Source organism: Charadrius vociferus, unplaced genomic scaffold (assembly GCF_000708025.1).
Source record: "Charadrius vociferus isolate BGI_N301 unplaced genomic scaffold, ASM70802v2 scaffold259, whole genome shotgun sequence".
NCBI classification, from domain to species: Eukaryota; Metazoa; Chordata; class Aves; order Charadriiformes; family Charadriidae; genus Charadrius; species Charadrius vociferus.
Genome location: NW_009661368.1, coordinates 7720455 through 7738178, shown reverse-complemented (window position 1 = coordinate 7738178; position 17724 = coordinate 7720455). Strand labels below are relative to the sequence as shown.

General features: G+C 48.5%; 1 protein-coding gene across 1 annotated transcript in view; it reads left to right on the top strand.

Moving 5' to 3' along the window:
- CDH4 (cadherin 4, type 1, R-cadherin (retinal)) overlaps positions 1 to 17722 on the top strand; it is a gene marked incomplete at its 3' end in the record, with an annotated part of 450714 nt that extends 432992 nt beyond the window's left edge. The window contains exons 10-16 of the mRNA XM_009893590.1: positions 107 to 360; positions 3819 to 3961; positions 8198 to 8431; positions 9509 to 9742; positions 13790 to 13929; positions 15854 to 16018; positions 17603 to 17722. Of these exons, the coding sequence (XP_009891892.1) occupies positions 107 to 360; positions 3819 to 3961; positions 8198 to 8431; positions 9509 to 9742; positions 13790 to 13929; positions 15854 to 16018; positions 17603 to 17722 (1290 nt within the window). The remainder of the gene's footprint in view (positions 1 to 106; positions 361 to 3818; positions 3962 to 8197; positions 8432 to 9508; positions 9743 to 13789; positions 13930 to 15853; positions 16019 to 17602) is intronic.
- Between the last annotated feature and the right edge of the window lie 2 nt (positions 17723 to 17724).

Genomic DNA, 17724 nt, shown 5'->3' with positions numbered 1-17724 from the left:
AATGCCTTTGAAATCGTCTGCCTTCTCAATCTTGCAGCTTTCAGCCAGAAGGTAGAATTTATTCTCTGCTTGGCTCTACACTTGCTTGCTTGTTTGTTTGTTTTAGGCAGTCGATTACGAGATGAACAGAGCTTTCATGCTGACAGTGATGGTATCAAACCAGGCTCCCCTGGCCAGTGGCATCCAGATGTCCTTCCAGTCGACAGCAGGAGTCACCATTTCAGTCACAGATGTCAACGAAGCACCGTATTTCCCCACAAACCACAAGTTAATCAGGCTGGAAGAAGGGGTGCCTACGGGGACAGTCCTGACAACGTTTTCAGCGGTGGATCCCGACCGCTTCATGCAGCAGGCAGTAAGGTGGGAGACCGAGCAGCCGAGGGAGCTCCTGTACGGGCGGGCGATTTCAGCTGCACAAGTTTGGGGACCAAAGCAGCTGAAAGCTAATTCACAAACTAACTGACGTGATATGAGTAAAATGCTTGGCAGGGACTGGGCCCCTCAGTCGAGTGCCTGCAGAGCATCCTGCCCGTAAACTCGCTGTCCTTTCCCCGCAGGTAAGCCAGGCGCGCGGCTGGTCCGGGGGCGCAGGCGGAGTGGGATCCCTCGTTACCCGCCTGCAGAGGGGCCATTCGCAGCTTCAGATGCAAGCAGTCGGTGGCAAGGGGTCCCTGCCTTGGTGCAAAGGCAGAGGTCGGAGCTGCGTTGTACTAAGTGTTTTGTCTCTGCCTTGTCAAGGATGCTTTGACCTGTGTTGTTCACGCATTTCAAAACTACAGAGGTTTAGAAAAAGGCAGCTTTGTTATTTCTGTTTCGCAGGGGGTAAGCTGAGGCACAGGAAGGACTAGGGCTCGATTTCCAAAGGGGTTGACTGGGATTTTTGGCCATGTCTTGCATAGCTGCCAGAGGATTTAGGTTCAACCTGCCTTAAAACACAGAGTGCGAGAGGAGCTGTGGGCCTGGCCCGAGCAAGGCTCGCTTGGTTACGAACAGCCGCTGAACAGGCTTTTAAGATGTCGTATAGTTAAATACTGCCCGAGCAGTCAGACACCCGTTCACATGCCACGGGCACTTGGTCTTTCTCTGGCTGCTGCCGGTCCATACACAGCACCCCCACAGCCCGTACCTGCTCTGCAGCGACCGAGGTTTGTTCTGACCTTCCCTTTCCCTTCAGACCAACTGCCAAACATAACCTCCTCGTTAGCTGCTCTCCCGATGAATGGATTCAGCTGGGAAAATTTTAGCTTTCTAGAAGTCAGATATTTGATCTAAGCAGTTGAAGATCGTATTTCGTCCGTGCTGCAACCAGGAGCGTGTCACTGGCTGTGTTTAGTCCCACCTGGGCAGACTGGGGACTGAAGCCACAGCCCAGGACCCCGACTCACGCACCTTCCCACCGGGAAATACACTGGCCGAACAGCGTGTGTGAAAATGAGAGTCCTTGTGACACCTTTCCCAAGTATTTTAGACTCTGTCTGTGCAGGCAGGAAATGCGTTTCCTGCTCTTGGATACCTCTACATCCACAGAAGTTTGCTTCTTTTTTACTCCCAGTCTGTAAGGACCGCAGTATTTTTGGCAAAATCTGAGTATGTGACGTGATCACAGCTGAGGCCACTTAAACTTACATCAGTTGTGACATTTCATGTCAGGAAGAGTTTGAAGTATTTCACCTGGCACAGAGCTGTCTGGTCTAGAAAATGATAGTTTATTCACTGCCTCAGCTTGTTGTCTTTAGACAGGTATTGCGACTTTTGAGGAGAGAGACCATCCTAACTAACAAGCCAGGTTTTCTTACATTCTTTTTGAAATATTGGCCTTTGAAGGGTCTTTATTTCCCTGACGTGTGTACCACGGCTGGTTTTCAGAGGAGAGAACAGCTCATTCCTGATTGAATACTCCCTCTAACTTGGAAGTGGATGATCTGTAATCCAAACGAGCATCTGCCATTGCTGGGAGAAGGACCGGCTCCGCTGAGCCCTTCCCGTCACCGCACAGTGCCTGTGCAGGGTCTTGTAAGACTTTCTGTGAATATGAACAGCCAATTCCTTGAGCTGGTTTTTCCCCAGGGCTTCCAGGATGCACATTTTGAGTATCCACCAGCACTGCGGTTCCAAACTCAATCAATCCCAAACCCAAACAGTCTCTCTCACCCCATTTTCATCAGGACAGCCCAGTGCCAAGGCTTTTTGCTGGGGTCCTGTCTTCGTGAGCCGTGCAAAGGATATTTTGGTTTTCCTTCACAGTTGGCGTTGGTGAGTTAGGAAAAAAGATGACCAAATAGCTAAGCCTACAGATCCATGATAAGCACTTCGCAGAGAGCTGGTCCAGCTGCTGGAGCCTTGCGTACAGTTTTCAGTCTCTCTCTAAATAGTCTTTGATGAAATAGAGTTTTTACAAATAGAAGATAAGGGAGCAGGAACATCTCCCGTAAGGCACAGCTTGGCATGGCCAATGTCACACCTCAAGTTATCCTCATTAGCCACAGACACATTCACAAAGCCAGCTTTGAAACTGGATCCCTGGTCATTTAGCAGAGAAAGGGCAGGAGGCTCACAGCAGTGATATTAAAAAGAAATGAAAACATCCCGAAGAGTCTAGCCCCATGAAATGTAATTTCTTCCTTTGGCAGGGGCTTGTGCAGCTGTGTGTTGCTTTCCTGCTCACATGGATTGACACAGCTCAAGGTTCACTTTGAGTTTCAGCTTCAAACAGCCCATTTCTGAAAAGGAATATTCACCAGAAGCCGGAAGTTCTCCTGCCTGCATATCTAACTACAAAAAATGTACATAAAACTATCAGTAGGTCTGAGTTACCCATGAAATAAACTCAGCTTTTGTTTGCTTATTTCAGTAATTTATAGTTTGGCCATTTATTAGCTTCCAGTTTAAGTAATAAGGGTCCACCTGAACTCAAACTGTACAAAACTGAGAGGTAGAAATCAAAAGCAACGCATAAAATAAAACCAAGAAAACAGGCCAGTTGTCAACAGCACACTTTTACCTGAAGAACATGGCAAAAGTTTGCCCAGAACAAACCATGTTGATAGCTGGCTGTGAAAGACATGAGCAGACTTGGGCTGTGAGTTGACTGAGTAGTTGGGAGGTGAGTTGGCAGTTGGCTCCTTCCAGCCCAGGGCACGCGGGGGGCTGCCAAGGGGACCCCCTTGTCGCTGCTCCCTTCGAACCTCCCACGTGCATACGATCATCTTACCTGCTATTTCAGGAATAGCTAAAAATGTTTCAGGAGAGCAAACCTGAAAGTGCTTCACCTCTGTGTCCACACCTTCGTACAGCAGTGTCCCCACGGCAATTGCTGCTGAAGAAAACAATTCTGATACAAGAGAGTGCCATTCTTCCAATGTGGTATTTCCCAAACTGTTGTTTATTAGTGATGAGCAGAAAACAGGAATGTCCATGGCTTTAGAGAAAGGGCTATTTTAGGAAGGACAACGTTAAGAGAAGGAGAGAGCAGGAATCCATCCTCTAGTTCAGGCATACGAATGCAGCGGTCATTGCAGACCCCGTTTCTCCTCGGCTACGGAGACCTCAGGCTATGTCCACTCCCAGCAGCAGGAAGCTGGCATGTAAGTGGCACTTAGTGGAAAGAAAAACCTTTACAACGAAAGAAATAATAGAAAAATTGAGTAATTGTAGAGGTCAAAAACCAGATACTCAATTAGCATTTTGTTTGTCAACAAAACCAGTTATCCAAAGGTCCTTTGAATCATGGGTCAGGAGTACAGTAAAACCTTATTTCAAGCAATATTAAGGATTTGTCAGTGGAAAGACTGCCATGTATTTATTTCCTTTCTCTGTAGATACTCTAAGCTGTCAGATCCTGCAAACTGGCTGAACATTAATGCCACAAATGGTCAGATCACTACTGCTGCTGTCCTTGATCGAGAGTCAGACTACATTAAGAATAATGTCTACGAGGCCACATTCTTGGCGGCTGACAACGGTGAGCCCAGGCTTCACATTGTTCATGCTTCAATAAGACTCTAATGTGATGCATTAAGAGAAATGATGCCCTGACAGAGTTGTCAGTATAAGTTATCTTTTTCCCAGGTTTTTATGGTCAAAAATGTGAAAGTGGGACGGGAAATTGCTGGAGTAAATTAAATGTGCACAGTATACGGAGAGTGTTATTAAGGGAAAGGGAGGGCAAATGGAAAATCGATTTGGGGAGTTCAGTGTAGCGCTGTAGCCTGAACTTAAAAAAATACCAAAGGGATGTGCTCTCCGAGGGCTGCCGAACACACCGGTCCTGGTGATCGTCCCAAAGGCACTGATCGGAGCATTCAGGAAGCGTTCCATCAGAAACCCGACATAATTGTAGGGGATGGCAGGAGGGTATTAAAAATAAGCCAGTCCATTGGACTGCTGTGGATTTCATGAGAGCTGTCTGTCTGTCTGTCTGTCGTCGGAACTCATCTCTCTCTGTCTGCTATGATTTCCGAAATGTCCAGGCATCGTCAGAGCCTCTGGGTGCTGGTGTACTTTATTATCAAAGGCGCTGAGGCCGGTACAGAACTTCTCGCAGAGAAGTCCAGTAAAGGTTTGCCCTTCTCTACTCATGAAGTGCTTTTGGTCAGATTAGCACTGTGAACCTCATCACTGGCCGTACTCAAGGCCAAGTGGTCCATTGCTGCTGCTCTGAGTTTCTCTTCCTAATTCTGCTTAGGAGGAGTTGATGACATTTTTGCTAACCATACCTGAACGTGGCCGTGCTGCTGTTTCATTCATCGGTTCCTCCAGCTGGAACTGGCTCTGTGGAGGGCTCAGTAGCTTCCCTGGGCAAGGAGAGGGCCTTCCTCCTCCTGTCCCACCCTCGCCTTCCCCCTGCAGGGTGCTGAGCGCTCACATCAAACCAGAGCAACAGCAACACAATTAACTCTAGTCTTGGCTGTGAGCACCTGAGTATATTGCTCATACTCTGTACGTGCTTCCAGGACAGTGTTTGTGTGAGCTCTTGTCATCCCTTGGGCTGAAGGGTGCCACGTCCATTATGAGCAGATGCGGGGTGCTTGCAGGGCTAAGGAAAATTCGCTCCCTCCGGGGTTTCAGACCTCACTTCAGTCATTGCATCCTGGCTCACAGGGACAAGGAAAACTCATGGAAGAGTTGCAATGCTGAGCAGCAGTACTAAAAAGCAAATTTTGCCCCTTCTTTGTGCCATCTATGGTAGGACTGGGGTGGTCCCACAGCCCCATCCTAAGCTTCCCCTCTGTGAAGACAGCCAGGGCAGTGAAATCCAAAATAGACTTAAGGGGATCCAGCAGCATTCATCTGCAAGAGCCACAGGGTGAAACGGGTCAAATGAGTTGGCCGAGGCTGTTCACAAAAGCAGTGGTAGAGCTTGAACCCGTCAAACTAATCCTCACCGTCTGACCTTGCAAATCCGGGGCCCTTAGTACAACGTGATTTGGAGTTAACCCCTTTCCTTGGCTTCGGTGCTGATGCTGCAGTGCGTCGGCACCTCCACATCCATCATTCAGCAGCTCAGAAAGTGAGGACCTAGATAAATGTCTTTATTCTGAAAAATTAATCTATCACTGGTATATTGCAGCCATTAAAATGCACATAAAGCAACACCTTATTTAAAATTCTGTCTAGAGTGCTTAGGAGAACAGCTAAAGTTTCATCTAGGCTAATAGAGTCTTTCCGCATTTCTCCCAAGTTCCAGGTTCTCCAGCATCACGTACTCATCAAAGAAAGGCTTTGGGTCAGGGGTTTTGGTGGGGATTTTTCTTTCTTTCTTGAAGAAGCAGCAGCATCTTGTTTCCTTGAAGTTCTTTCTGCTCTTTTCAGTATATGATAAATAAGATGTTTAGCCAAATACTCCTTGGACATGCTCTCATTCTCTTCCTGGGCTACAGTGCAGAGATAACTCACTTTAAGAAAAGTCTTGGCTGCAATGTAAGGGGGCAAAAAGGGGAATCCTAATCAACAGCCTATTTTTGGCCTGGTTTCCCAGGAGAGGGAGGCTCTTGGATCACACTGTGTCTACATGAGCGTGGAGCCTGGCAGCCTTTGAACCCTTCAGCCAGTGTCAGCCAACCTCACAGGGAAGCTGAGAACTCAGCCATATCGTGTTCCAACAGGTTTCATAAAACAGGGAGCTGAAGCGGGGTCCTGCCCCTTCCTCACTGTCAGAGGACCCTCTGGGAACCCCCCTTTGGGCCCAATCCTGTAGAAGACCAGGCTGCATTAGTGACCCTGCATGCGGGTTCCTGCTTTTCTGCAGGCGCACAATGACAAGAAGATGCTGGATAGCCACGGGCACAGTTTACTTCATTTCTGCTGTAATTTGTCAGGACAGTGGCCCGAGTTCCTTAGAAATTTTTGCACAAGCAGGATGGGAGTGACTGAACGCGAAAGCCAGTTGGCTTGTACCTTGCTCCAGGAGTGCCAACGCTGGCACTGAGAAGAAGGCGGTGATGGGGAACACAACAGTTAAATGTAGATGTAGCAGTTGTATGTATTTCTCTTTCTTTTGAAATAACTGTCATTAGTATTTCAATCTTAATTTCAGGGATTGGACCATCTTCTCCACTGGAGTCAGTGGTGCTATGGTAGTCCTTGCTCTCTCCACATAAGACAGCTGAAATAATTTGAAGTGTTCCATGGTTTGTAGTACTTGGACATTTAAAAAAATTGTTTAATTTTCATTTCTTCTGAGACTGCCCCAGAACTGCACTCAGGAGCACAAAGAGCCAGACATACCAGGAACCGAAGCCCAACAATACCCAATAGCGCTACAAAACTGCCTTCGTACGGGCGGCAGTTGCAGGTTATTTCAGCCACGTGCGGGTTAGTGCCTCTGAGGACTGCTAGTTTGTCGTTCAGTCTGTCTCGGAGGTGAGAGTGTGGGTCTTGTGTTCATCCCAGAAGATCCTCTGGGTAATGTGAGAACAGTGAAATCACTTTGCTTGGTCCCGAAAGTTAGTTTTCGTGTTCAGCCCCAGTATCCTGATGGGCTGTCTGTCTCTCCAGAAACTTTCAAGGCTGATCAAAGACATTGTTTTAGAGGGAGGCCTACCCCATGCTTACTAGATGAAAGGATGAGATCAATGATTGAAGAGCTTATGTAGGAACCATGAAAGAAGGTTTTTCAGAGCTCCTTCAGAGTTTTCAAGGCTCCCTTGAAAAACAGAGCAGAAATGAGAAAGGAATGTAGGAAGGAAAGTCTGTGGAAGCAGAAGCAACATTTGAAAACTTAGAGGGGAAGTGGTTTGTGTAACTTTATATCCAGCGCTGGGAGGAAGAGCCAGGACTGAAAATACAAACTTAAAGAATTGCTGGAGCAGCGCCGCCTGAGAGGGGAGATGGTGGGCAGGCCACCACGGAGCCGCCAGGTGTATGCACGGCGAGAGAAATTAAACATACTGCACCCTTTCTGGGAAGGCTGTTCTGTCTTGCCAGGGCAGGTATGACTTTCTGTGAGTGGTCGTTAGTCAGGCAAATGTGGCTCATCATCGGTGGGGGGCTGGAGAACCAAGGCTGCCGTGCTGCGGCATCCCTGCTGGTTGGGACAAATGCAGAGGATGAAGAACTGTGTATTGGGACATAGAGCTGCTGCCATGGGTCAGCAGCATTGCCACCGTGTTTGGCGATGGTTAGCTCATACCGTAGCCTTTGAGCAAGGACCTTTCACCAGTACAGCCAGGGCTGAGTGTGGGGTGTGCTGGAGAGTTGGGTTTTCTTTGAAACAGTGAAATAGTCTGCAAATCTAAAAACTGGTGCTACAGTAAATGCTGACCAGTGGATTACACTACTTACTCTTTTTATTTTCTCTCCAAGCCCTCTTCCTCCTCTTGTTAGCTGTCTTCCTAATGGTTTTTCCTCTTCAAAACAACCAAAATTTGCACTAGCAGCTTGGCATCACCTCCTTGTATTTTTAGAGTTTGACTAAGGACATTGCTGTAGGCTACAAAACTGCAGAACTCAACCTCCATGTTCTGCAGGAGTGAAAACCGGCAACATTAGGAGGCTTGGGGAAGTTTTAATAATATCTCTTAAAGCAAGGGACCATGAAAGTGCAGTATGTCCCTAATAAGGTCCAAGAAGGGAGGGTGAAAATCCTGGTTTATTGGAATTGGAAGGTAGAGAGGGGGCTGGTCCACAGTGTTGTCATTCCCACTGCTTCTCGAGCGATGGTCGTTGGTCCATGTTCAGCTCTGCCTCTCCCGTTCAGGTATACCCCCCGCGAGCGGCACTGGCACTCTGCAGATCTACCTAATCGACATCAACGATAACGCTCCTGAGCTTCTGCCAAAGGAGGCACAGATTTGTGAAAAGCCAAACCTGAATGTCATCAACATAACAGCCGCGGATGCTGACATCGATCCAAACGTTGGGCCCTTTGTCTTCGAGCTGCCAAGTGTGCCATCTGCGGTGAGGAAGAACTGGACCATAACACGGCTGAATGGTAAATGGGGCAGGCAATCCTGAGGACATTTGGACTCTGATTCACTAATGAGGCCACGTGCGGTTTCAGACTTCCAAACTTTCCTACTTTTTTATCTGATTTTTATTTTTTAAAGCACATTATGGCTGACATTATAGACAAGATAGTTAATCAGAAATGATTTGTATCAGACCTGCAGCATAACTCCAAGAGCCTTGGCACTTGGCTTTTTTTAATGCAGTTCATAATTATGAACAGTTATCAGTAGTGAACAGAGTATAAATCATCCGTAATGGCCAAGGGGAAAAAAGCTATTATCAGTCTTCCTTATGTTCCAGTGTAATTGTCATAAGCCACAATCAGGATCAATGTTCATTTCTCTGACCATAATTGCATAAAGGCAGCCTTTTAATTTACCATAGAACCAGGAGGGCTAGGTAAGTGTGAAGATTACCAGTACGTGAAGGATTTTTGTATTGCAGCACGCAACCACAACTGGCCCTAATTGCTCCTCTTACTGGCGGTTTCAGAAAAGGATGGAAAATATCATGGAGCCATGGGCTGGTTTTGGCTTCAGAGCTGGTCCCTCTCGCTGAGTCTGCCAGACCAGGAGAGCGTTGGCAGCTCGGGGCTCAGTCCCACAGCCCTTGTGTCACAATGGAAGGGAAGGCGAGCAGGATTACGTGGCTGAGCAGGTCAACGACGGCCGATGGGCTTCCGAAAAATCCTGGGGTGGGAGGGTGGGCGAGCAGAGAGCCTGCGCAGTGGGCAGCCCCGACCCAGGGAGCGTCATCCGTGCTTCACTATTTGCATTTCATGCCAGTTTAAGTGCGTGCCACCGGATTTGCAAACGGCATCAAGGTGGGTTAGCGCAGCAGTGAAAACACACAGTATTTTGAAAAAAATATCCCAGACTGATTACCGGCCACGCTGTTAGGGCAGAAGTCTGAAGCTGTCCTGCCCAGGTGTGTTGTTGAGAGCCTCTTCTTCCGGACTCGGAAGACTGCTCTGGCAGAGGAGCGCTGCCCGTACAAGTGTGGCTGCAAGGCTCCTCTGCCAGAGTGTCTGTCACCTGTCTGTCTGTCTCCATCCCTCCAGGCGATTACGCCCAGCTTAGTTTGCGGATCATGTACCTGGAAGCGGGTGTGTATGATGTGCCGATCATCGTGACGGACTCGGGAAACCCCCCCTTGTACAACACATCCGTCATCAAAGTGAAGGTGTGCCCGTGCGACGAGAATGGCGACTGCACCACCATCGGGGCGGTGGCTGCCGCGGGGCTGGGCACGGGTGCCATCATCGCCATCTTGATCTGCATCATCATTTTACTGAGTGAGTACCGCAGGGGCTGCCCCTGCTGGGAGGCGTCGTGTTTCCCAGCCTGTTCCCCGTTGTCCCATTTCTGTACGTGGTGTTTCTCAAGAGCCGTGTGAGCTCCGCGCGAAGGACAGAGCCGTGAGCTATGGGCTGCGGGGGGGTTCACACATCTGCGTTCGATCCTCCTTCACTGCCGCATCAGCAAAACGAGCTGGAGCACTCACTGCCCGCATTGGACTTTTCTTTGTAAGACTTCCAGTAGCTTTGCAAACATCATTACACCTGACAATGTCTTGTAGGTAGTGAGTACGATATGATTCTCCACATTTTGCAGGAAAAAGTTGAAGGACATGTCCAAAACCCTGTGGCAGACTCCGCTCATAGCTCTCAGCTCCCTGGCTGGCTGTGGAGGTACTGATTCCCAGTACCAGATGCATTGGTGATGAAAGTCTGGCTACTCCCTGTCAGAACCAGTGTGTAGCTGGAGTTTTCTGGTTATTCACAGGAAAAGAACGGTAGTTATTCCCGTTGCTTGTAAAATGACAACAGATTGGAGAATCATGGTGGTGTGAGTGTGTTCAGAGGAAGGATCCCCAGTTTGGCAGGAGCGCTGGGAGGGCATCACAGCGGAGGGCTGGCCATCCCTTTGCTCGAGGCAAAGCCATCCCTTTTGCCCAGCAACACTATTAGTCTTGGGCTTTCATGGGCATTACCAATAACCATGTGTGCACACACTTAAAAATAAAAATGATATCATTATAACTTCAAGCAGGAGTTGGCACAGTAGGAATAGATAAAAACGAGTGCTGAAATGAACAATGAGGTAAATATTCATCAAGAAACACAGGATGAAACCCTGGGACTCCCATTAAAGCTAATGGGAGTTATGGTGCTAAATCACATTTAATATTTACCCCCAATGTGTTTAAACAGAGAGCAGACAGAGCGACATATGCTACAAATGTCACCTAATGTGGATATGATATAGAACATTAAGAGAATGGGTCATCTCTGGGCAAACGTCCATCCTCCTGGGCCAGCGATGGGAAAATATTGTTGTAGAATTGATTTGCCGTATGAGTCCGGAGAGCTAGCAAGAAAACCGGGTGTTTGTGGCCGTGCCGTCCCCGCTCCCCATCCAGCCCATCTGAGCCGGTGGAAGCATCCCCGTGCGTAGCCACCGTGCCCCGTGTCTGTCCCGCGTTGGGTGTCGGGGCCCAGCAGCAAACAGGCTGCTCCCTTCGGCAGCGGCGTTTGTTGCGAATGCGTCACAGTCGCACACACCCCGAAGACGACGTGGAGTTGGCGGGCGGGCGGGCTGCTGCCGGTGGGCTCAAAGTTTGCACTGGAAGCCCCAGAGGTGATAAACCACAGGACTGCTTTTTGCTGCTCTCATATAAATCCAGTGCTAAAATGTGATTTAAACAGTTGAGAACCCTATTGACTGAAATTAACTTCAGCTGAAGGACATTTGATTTAAGAGATTCCTCCTTTCATTTTCAGATATATTATCCCATTTTAAATTATGGTTTTTATTACAAAAGCTTATTTTTACATTCATTGTAATTCTAATTGACTTTTTTTTATCTTCAAGAGCTGCAAAGCACTGTACCAGTGATGAAAAATGTAATTTGCGATGAGCAGTTTTCCAGTTACATTCTTCCAGTGTTTTGCCTCCTTTCTACCTGTTTTATATCGTGACCTCTGAACAAGAGCCCGGAAAAAGGCAGATGTGGGGGTTTTGTGCTGTTTGTCCATTTTAAAGTCAGCAGGTCAAAGTTTGATGGCTTTAAAAGGAAGAAGCAGCAAGGGGACAGATCTGAGGTTGCTCAGGTGAAGGAAGTTTCTGGCTTTACCTTCACTCAGAGGTTTTTTCTTCTTCCTGCTCCCTGACGTATTAGCTGCGCGAATAACACATTTAGAAGAGCAATGCAGTAAAAAATTGTGAAGGGTGAAGACAATAGATTTCAAGGAAAACTACATGCAGAGTGAAAATGGGTCTAACAGCAGTAATAGCACTTCCCATTCTGCAGAGTGAATAAAAGGAAGGAGAGTGCACTGCATCTGCTATTGACACTTTGAAGGTCTTTTTTTTTTTTTTTCCAAGGTAGCTCTAAAGGCATTAATGGCACAGTTTTTTCCACAAGTGCATGAAAAAAGTAGCATTTAAAAAAAAAAGGGGGGGGGGGAGAAAAAGATAAACCCTAGTAACCATTATAATATTGTCTTTGTGGACTAGGCAGGTGTCTTGTTGTGAGAGACTTGAAAAGGAACAACGAGAAAAGGACTTCAATAGTCTGCTAAATAGCTGAGGTTTTATATTGCAGATAAGAGTTACATTTTCTTGCCTTTTTTCTCTCTTGAATAGATCTAGGATAAGCATTAAAGAAATGCTGAACTATTTGAAAACAATTCTGTTAGCTGGCAGGCAGGGATGGCAGCCAGTTGGCACACAAAGGCAGTAATTAGCTGTCCGGTCCTCTTCGGCTCACTTCACTGAATCCCTGTCGGGTATGAACACTTTGGTGCTGGGGGGAAAAACTCAGATCCTCCCGACCACCTCCCCACGCAGCGGGGCTGAGGGCTGGGCTGCCCGCCCGTGTCCCCGGGGTCTGGGCTCTTCTCCATCCTTGCCCATGGCGAAGCGACGCCGAGACTCTGGGAAGAAGGAGAGGGAAAGAAAATCTGGTGGTTTGTTCTCCTTATGCAGCCAAAGACCACAAAGAGAGTTTGGGATCTTACGTCCTGCCTGGGTTCCCTTGTGTTGGCCGCAGTGTTTTGGCACCATCAAGGGTTTGACCTAAGTCAAATCAACCTGAGCCACACATTGTCGCCTCCACTGTCTGTCATCTCACCCTTCTCCTGCAGATTGCCATCGCCACAGCTTCGTGTGTGGCTTGCGTGGAGAACGGAGGCAGAGAAGGCGCAGGGAGGCGTAACCGTGTCAGCTGCCCAGGCCTAATTTCATTTTTGATGGCATTATTTGCATCTACTATGTATGAGAATGAAAACTAATGTACTAACAGGTTCTTGAAGAAGACAAGATCTGGCTGCCTTATGCTAGTGGAGACTTAAGCTCCCAGAGTGACTTCCACGTGTCACAGGGAGCACAGCCTGTGGGACGTGGGTGGTCCTTTGAAGAAGGAGATGGTGGAGCAGAGAGCCTGCGTTCCCTTTGGGTGAAGTTGTTTAAGGCGGGGGGAACATTTCATGACTCAAGAACTGTTCATCTCTCTGTCACCGTCCTGAGCGAGATTAGCCGGTGCCTGGCACGTAGCTGCTGGTGCTTGAGGAGGTTGGCTGTGCGCTGCCAGATCTGCTCTCCCGTGTTCTGCAAAGCAAGCCCCGCTCTCCGAAAGGGTTTCAGATGATCTTAGATCTGCTTGGCGATTCAATGGCCAAATGCATAAGAGAATGTGCTGGCTAATGTAATCTTGGAAGGCCAAAAAGCCTCTATCACTCAGCTAAAAAGAAGATAAGTGAGCCCAAATCAGATTATGCGACCCGGTATTACGCACCCTCCACAAACCAGTGGCGGAGGTGCACTGCAGAGCGACTGCCATGGCTGTGGGTGGAACAGCCGCTGGTGCACAGCTCCAGTGGTCATCTCTACCTGATTGCTTCTCGGCACCTCTGCAGCTCTCTTTCCTCCGCCTTTATTTTATGCCCCTGAATGAAATAAAGGTGGAAAATAATCCTGAAAATTCAGAATTTAGATCAAATATTTTCAGAAAGCGTCAGTTTTCACACTTTCTGTTTGCTTTTCCTTTGATTGTGTGTGTGACTTGTGATAAACATCAGCTCCATCAGCATTCATGATGGATCTTAAAGAAACATTTTTAGTGGAGGCCTGTCAGTATTTACAGCACTCCCTGGTCTCTCCCTTACAAATTAGAACATGCAGTAGCATAAAATTTTATTCCTCTTACTGGCAGCCATTGCGGTTCTCCGTAGCAGAAGAGGGGAGGGGAGGCGTTAGGACAGGCCACCACGCTCTGACACGCGCAGCGTGGCCTCACGCCACGTGAGGTCCCGGCTCACCCCTCTTCTTCTGCGTTACAGCCATGGTTCTGCTCTTCGTGGTGTGGATGAAGCGCCGGGAGAAGGAGCGCCATACCAAGCAGCTCCTGATTGACCCCGAGGACGACGTCAGGGACAATATTCTGAAGTACGACGAAGAGGGGGGTGGAGAGGAAGACCAGGTGAGAGGAGCCCGCGGGTCGCGGCCAAGGAGCAGCTGTGCAATCTGCACTCTCAAAACGGCAGTAACCACATTATTTTCACTAAAGTACTTGCAAAGGGTTGTGTTCGCCTTGTTTATGCCCAGGCAGCTTTACTGGCTTCCCTGGTGTGGTGTGGACATCGGTGAGAGCCAGCTTCGGTCCAGCCTGGCACTGGGACACTCCTGTGCAAACAGGACCGTGACAGGACAACAGTGCTACATGGATTTTGGTGCCCTGGGCCAGCTCCTGGGGAGAGACTATAAATCAACACATCGACACTCACATTCAAACAGTACTTTTGTTATTTCAGTCATTAAAATTGTCTGTTTTCCCATTCCCCATCAGAGATGTTGGTAAACCAGCTAGCAGCTGCCTCGCTGCCCAGGCCTGTGGCTGCAGGCACTTGCCTTGGCTCGCTTGGGCCTAGAGCTTCTGTGGCCTTTCCCTGCGTTTACTTAATCGTCTCTAATGCGCCTTTAATTTCTTGTAATTTCTGGACGTAGTTCGTGAGAAACGTCTGAATAGATTTGGGGATTTTCTTTTTCACCACGAAGCGAGTGGTGGCAAAGCTTTGCTTGGTGACAGAGCCCGAAGCCACGCTCTGCCCGAACGCGTCAGCTTTTCTGCGGTGGCTTCTTCTTACAGACACCCATGCTGATGCTGCACGAAAACTTGCCTGGCCTGCACTCCTGGGCCGTGCTGTCCCTCTGCTACGGATGGATTTCCTCAGCTAAAATAGCAGGGTTTTGTCTCTCATGTTTAAGTCGCTGTTTATTTATTCCTACCTAACGCACGTAAAGAGCCCACGACGCCCTCACATACGATGTTCACACAAATTATGTGACTCTGCATCATATAACGGCTTTATTCTCGCTTGCTTAAATGGACTGTGTGGTTCATGGGTCCGTGCAGAGGCCGCTGTGCGCAGGGTTGGTGTCAGCGAGTCCCGCGGTCCGTGGTTGGGGCTGGTGCTTAACCATCAGAGGAGCCCACGGCCGCATCTCCTGCCCTGGGGGTCCCGGGGGCATCCGAGGGCGAGCGGGGGAGCCTGGCGAGAGCCACCGCGGGGAGCCGAGGCAGGGACCCTGCCCGAAACTTACTCAACAGAAAAATTCTTGCAATTAGCATTTCTTTTTTCTTGTCACTGACAAGTTATTTATAAATATTGCTCCTGGAGATTCAATCATCCCCATCTGAGCACAAGAACAGTTTTACCGGTAGAACAAAGTACTGTTATAAGCATTCAAACTAGCTGAAGTATCTGGTTTCAGGCAACTACACTGTAGGCTTAAATATTTTAGAAAGGATTCGTTAAAAATAACAGCAAAGGAAGAGCAGCAAAACACCATTACCTACATGAATACATTTTTAATGAAATATTACCTGGTCTCATTCCCTGATAGAAACCTATTCTGTTGGGATTTTTCACAGGCAGAAAGAACATAATTACTTTGAAAGGCCCACATGCATAAATGCAATACACATTTTAATGTTTTTACTTCCGTACAGATGTAATTGCAATAATATGTCTACCAACACTGTGTCTTCGCATTATATTATGTATTTCATCAAAAAGTTATGCACATATCTGTGCACACACAAACCGAAGCCAATTTTTTATCCAAAGATTTAGACACCGTGTAAAATATTCAGAAAGTATTTAAATATTTGATTTAACTTCTGTTTTAAGATACACTCTTAGGAGGTCAGTTGATGAGCTGCTCAGAGGTCAGGTTCATCTGTAGTTTAGGTAATTAGAGGTGCTACATAGCCGGGGATAAGATTTGCCATCAAACTTCAGCTGCAATAGGATTAGACCCCTCGACTTGTTTGTGCGTTGGATGAGTAGATGACCTGAACGCAAAGCTCTTGGTTTCACGCTGTGCCTTTCCATTTGTCACAGGATTACGATTTAAGCCAGCTCCAGCAGCCAGAGACCATGGATCACGTGCTGAACAAGACACCTGGAGTCAGAAGGGTGGATGAAAGACCTATCGGTGCTGAAACGCAGTACCCTATAAGACCAGTAATCCCACATCCAGGGGATATTGGTGACTTCATCAATGAGGTATGTGCTGTAGGGTCTGCTGTGTCACACCGCACAAGCTTGAGCGGCCAGCTGACATCAGCTAGGCAGCGTTTCGCTGCCCGCGTGGCCCGAGCGATGCCATTACTCGCCCGAGGGGTCTGGTGCAGGCAGGGCAGCGATTGGCACGAGAAAGGACACAGGACTTGGCCACACAAAGGCACCGAGCCTGTAAAAAGCCAAAGGGCAAACAAAAAGCCCAAGATCTCTGTGGGTATCGCACACACACAGACACAGTTTCAGCATGCGGGCTGATCACAACCTCATCCCGCGCTCTCTATGAATACTGCAGTTGCTGTCAGTGAGAACGTGGGCTGGACGTGGACGATGCTGTGCCGTCCTGGGGGCAGGCGGTGGCCGGGCGCCTGCGTGGGTTCCCTAAAGCCCAAAGTGCCATTCGGGGCGCATGGACTTGTCATTATTTCACCAATCTGTGTCTTCCTCTAGTAAGCTCTCTTTGGTCTGAAACCTCAAAGAGCTTGCAGAACAGAGAGATTCATCTCAGATCAGAGAGGGTTTCTTTATTTTATGTTAGATTACCGCTCCTTTATCTGCTTGTCCAAATATCTATCCATTTAGTATTTTTTACCTCATTTTTAGTTTTGAGTGATTGAGTGGTTACAAACCAATCAATGCATTATTTCCTCCGAGACAAAACACACCATCCATCTCCTAAGTCAGAAAAATAAATGTTACAGCGATTTAATTCTATTATTATATCCATTTCCTGCTGTGCTTTTTCTCATTTTCATCATTAAAATTCCTTCTTCCTTTGTCCCTGCCCATCCCTCACGCACACATTTACACAGATCCGCGCACATGGAGACGCGCTCCTGCCCGTGCTCCGGCTGCTGCTCACTGCAGTAACACCGGCTCCATCTCCCCACGCTGACACTGGGGTTTCTGAAGGTGCGACCGCGGAACATTTTGGTTTATTGCAGCTCTGTTCCACCAGGCTTTTCCTGACACTGGGCTGCAGCAAAGCCATTCCTTTTCTCCACGCCCCGAGGCCGTTTCCCTGGCTGCCCACGCTGCTGCCCACAGCACACAGGAGAGCGATGCTTCCCAACCCTCTGCCCAGGATTTCACACCTCGTCTCTCCTATTTACAGAATTTGGCTAGAAGTGATTTATATTTTTTTTCTCCTAAAGGAATCAAAATCGTGAAAATTAAAATAATGGGTTTTGGCAGGAGAGGAAGGGCGCCGTTCCTTCTTTCATTGGCCATGCTGGAAATCTTAACAGGTGACCCCAGAAAGGAGACGCTGTCTGGAATGCAAAGCTCTCCAGATCCAGAGCTGGATCCGTGGAAGTCGCTCCCCTCCCGCTCCATCCGGCGGTTACACTGCTGCTGGGAGTTGGTGGATTTTGTGCTGGGGGCTGCCGGGAGGGCTCCCCCGGGGGGGGCAGATGGGCACGGGGAAGCCCAAAGACCCTCATTTTGACCCATCCTCTTTTAGCTCTGCTGCAGGCACCCCCGGCGCCCCCTTACCCACACACCCTTCCTTAGCACCAGCGCCACAAAACCCCGTGGCGGGTGTTAACGCCGTGTGTTTGCCCCCACCAGGGCCTGCGCGCGGCGGACAATGACCCCACGGCCCCCCCCTACGATTCCCTCCTGGTCTTCGACTACGAGGGCAGCGGCTCCACCGCCCGCTCCCTCCGGCCCCTCCACTACTCCAGCTCCCG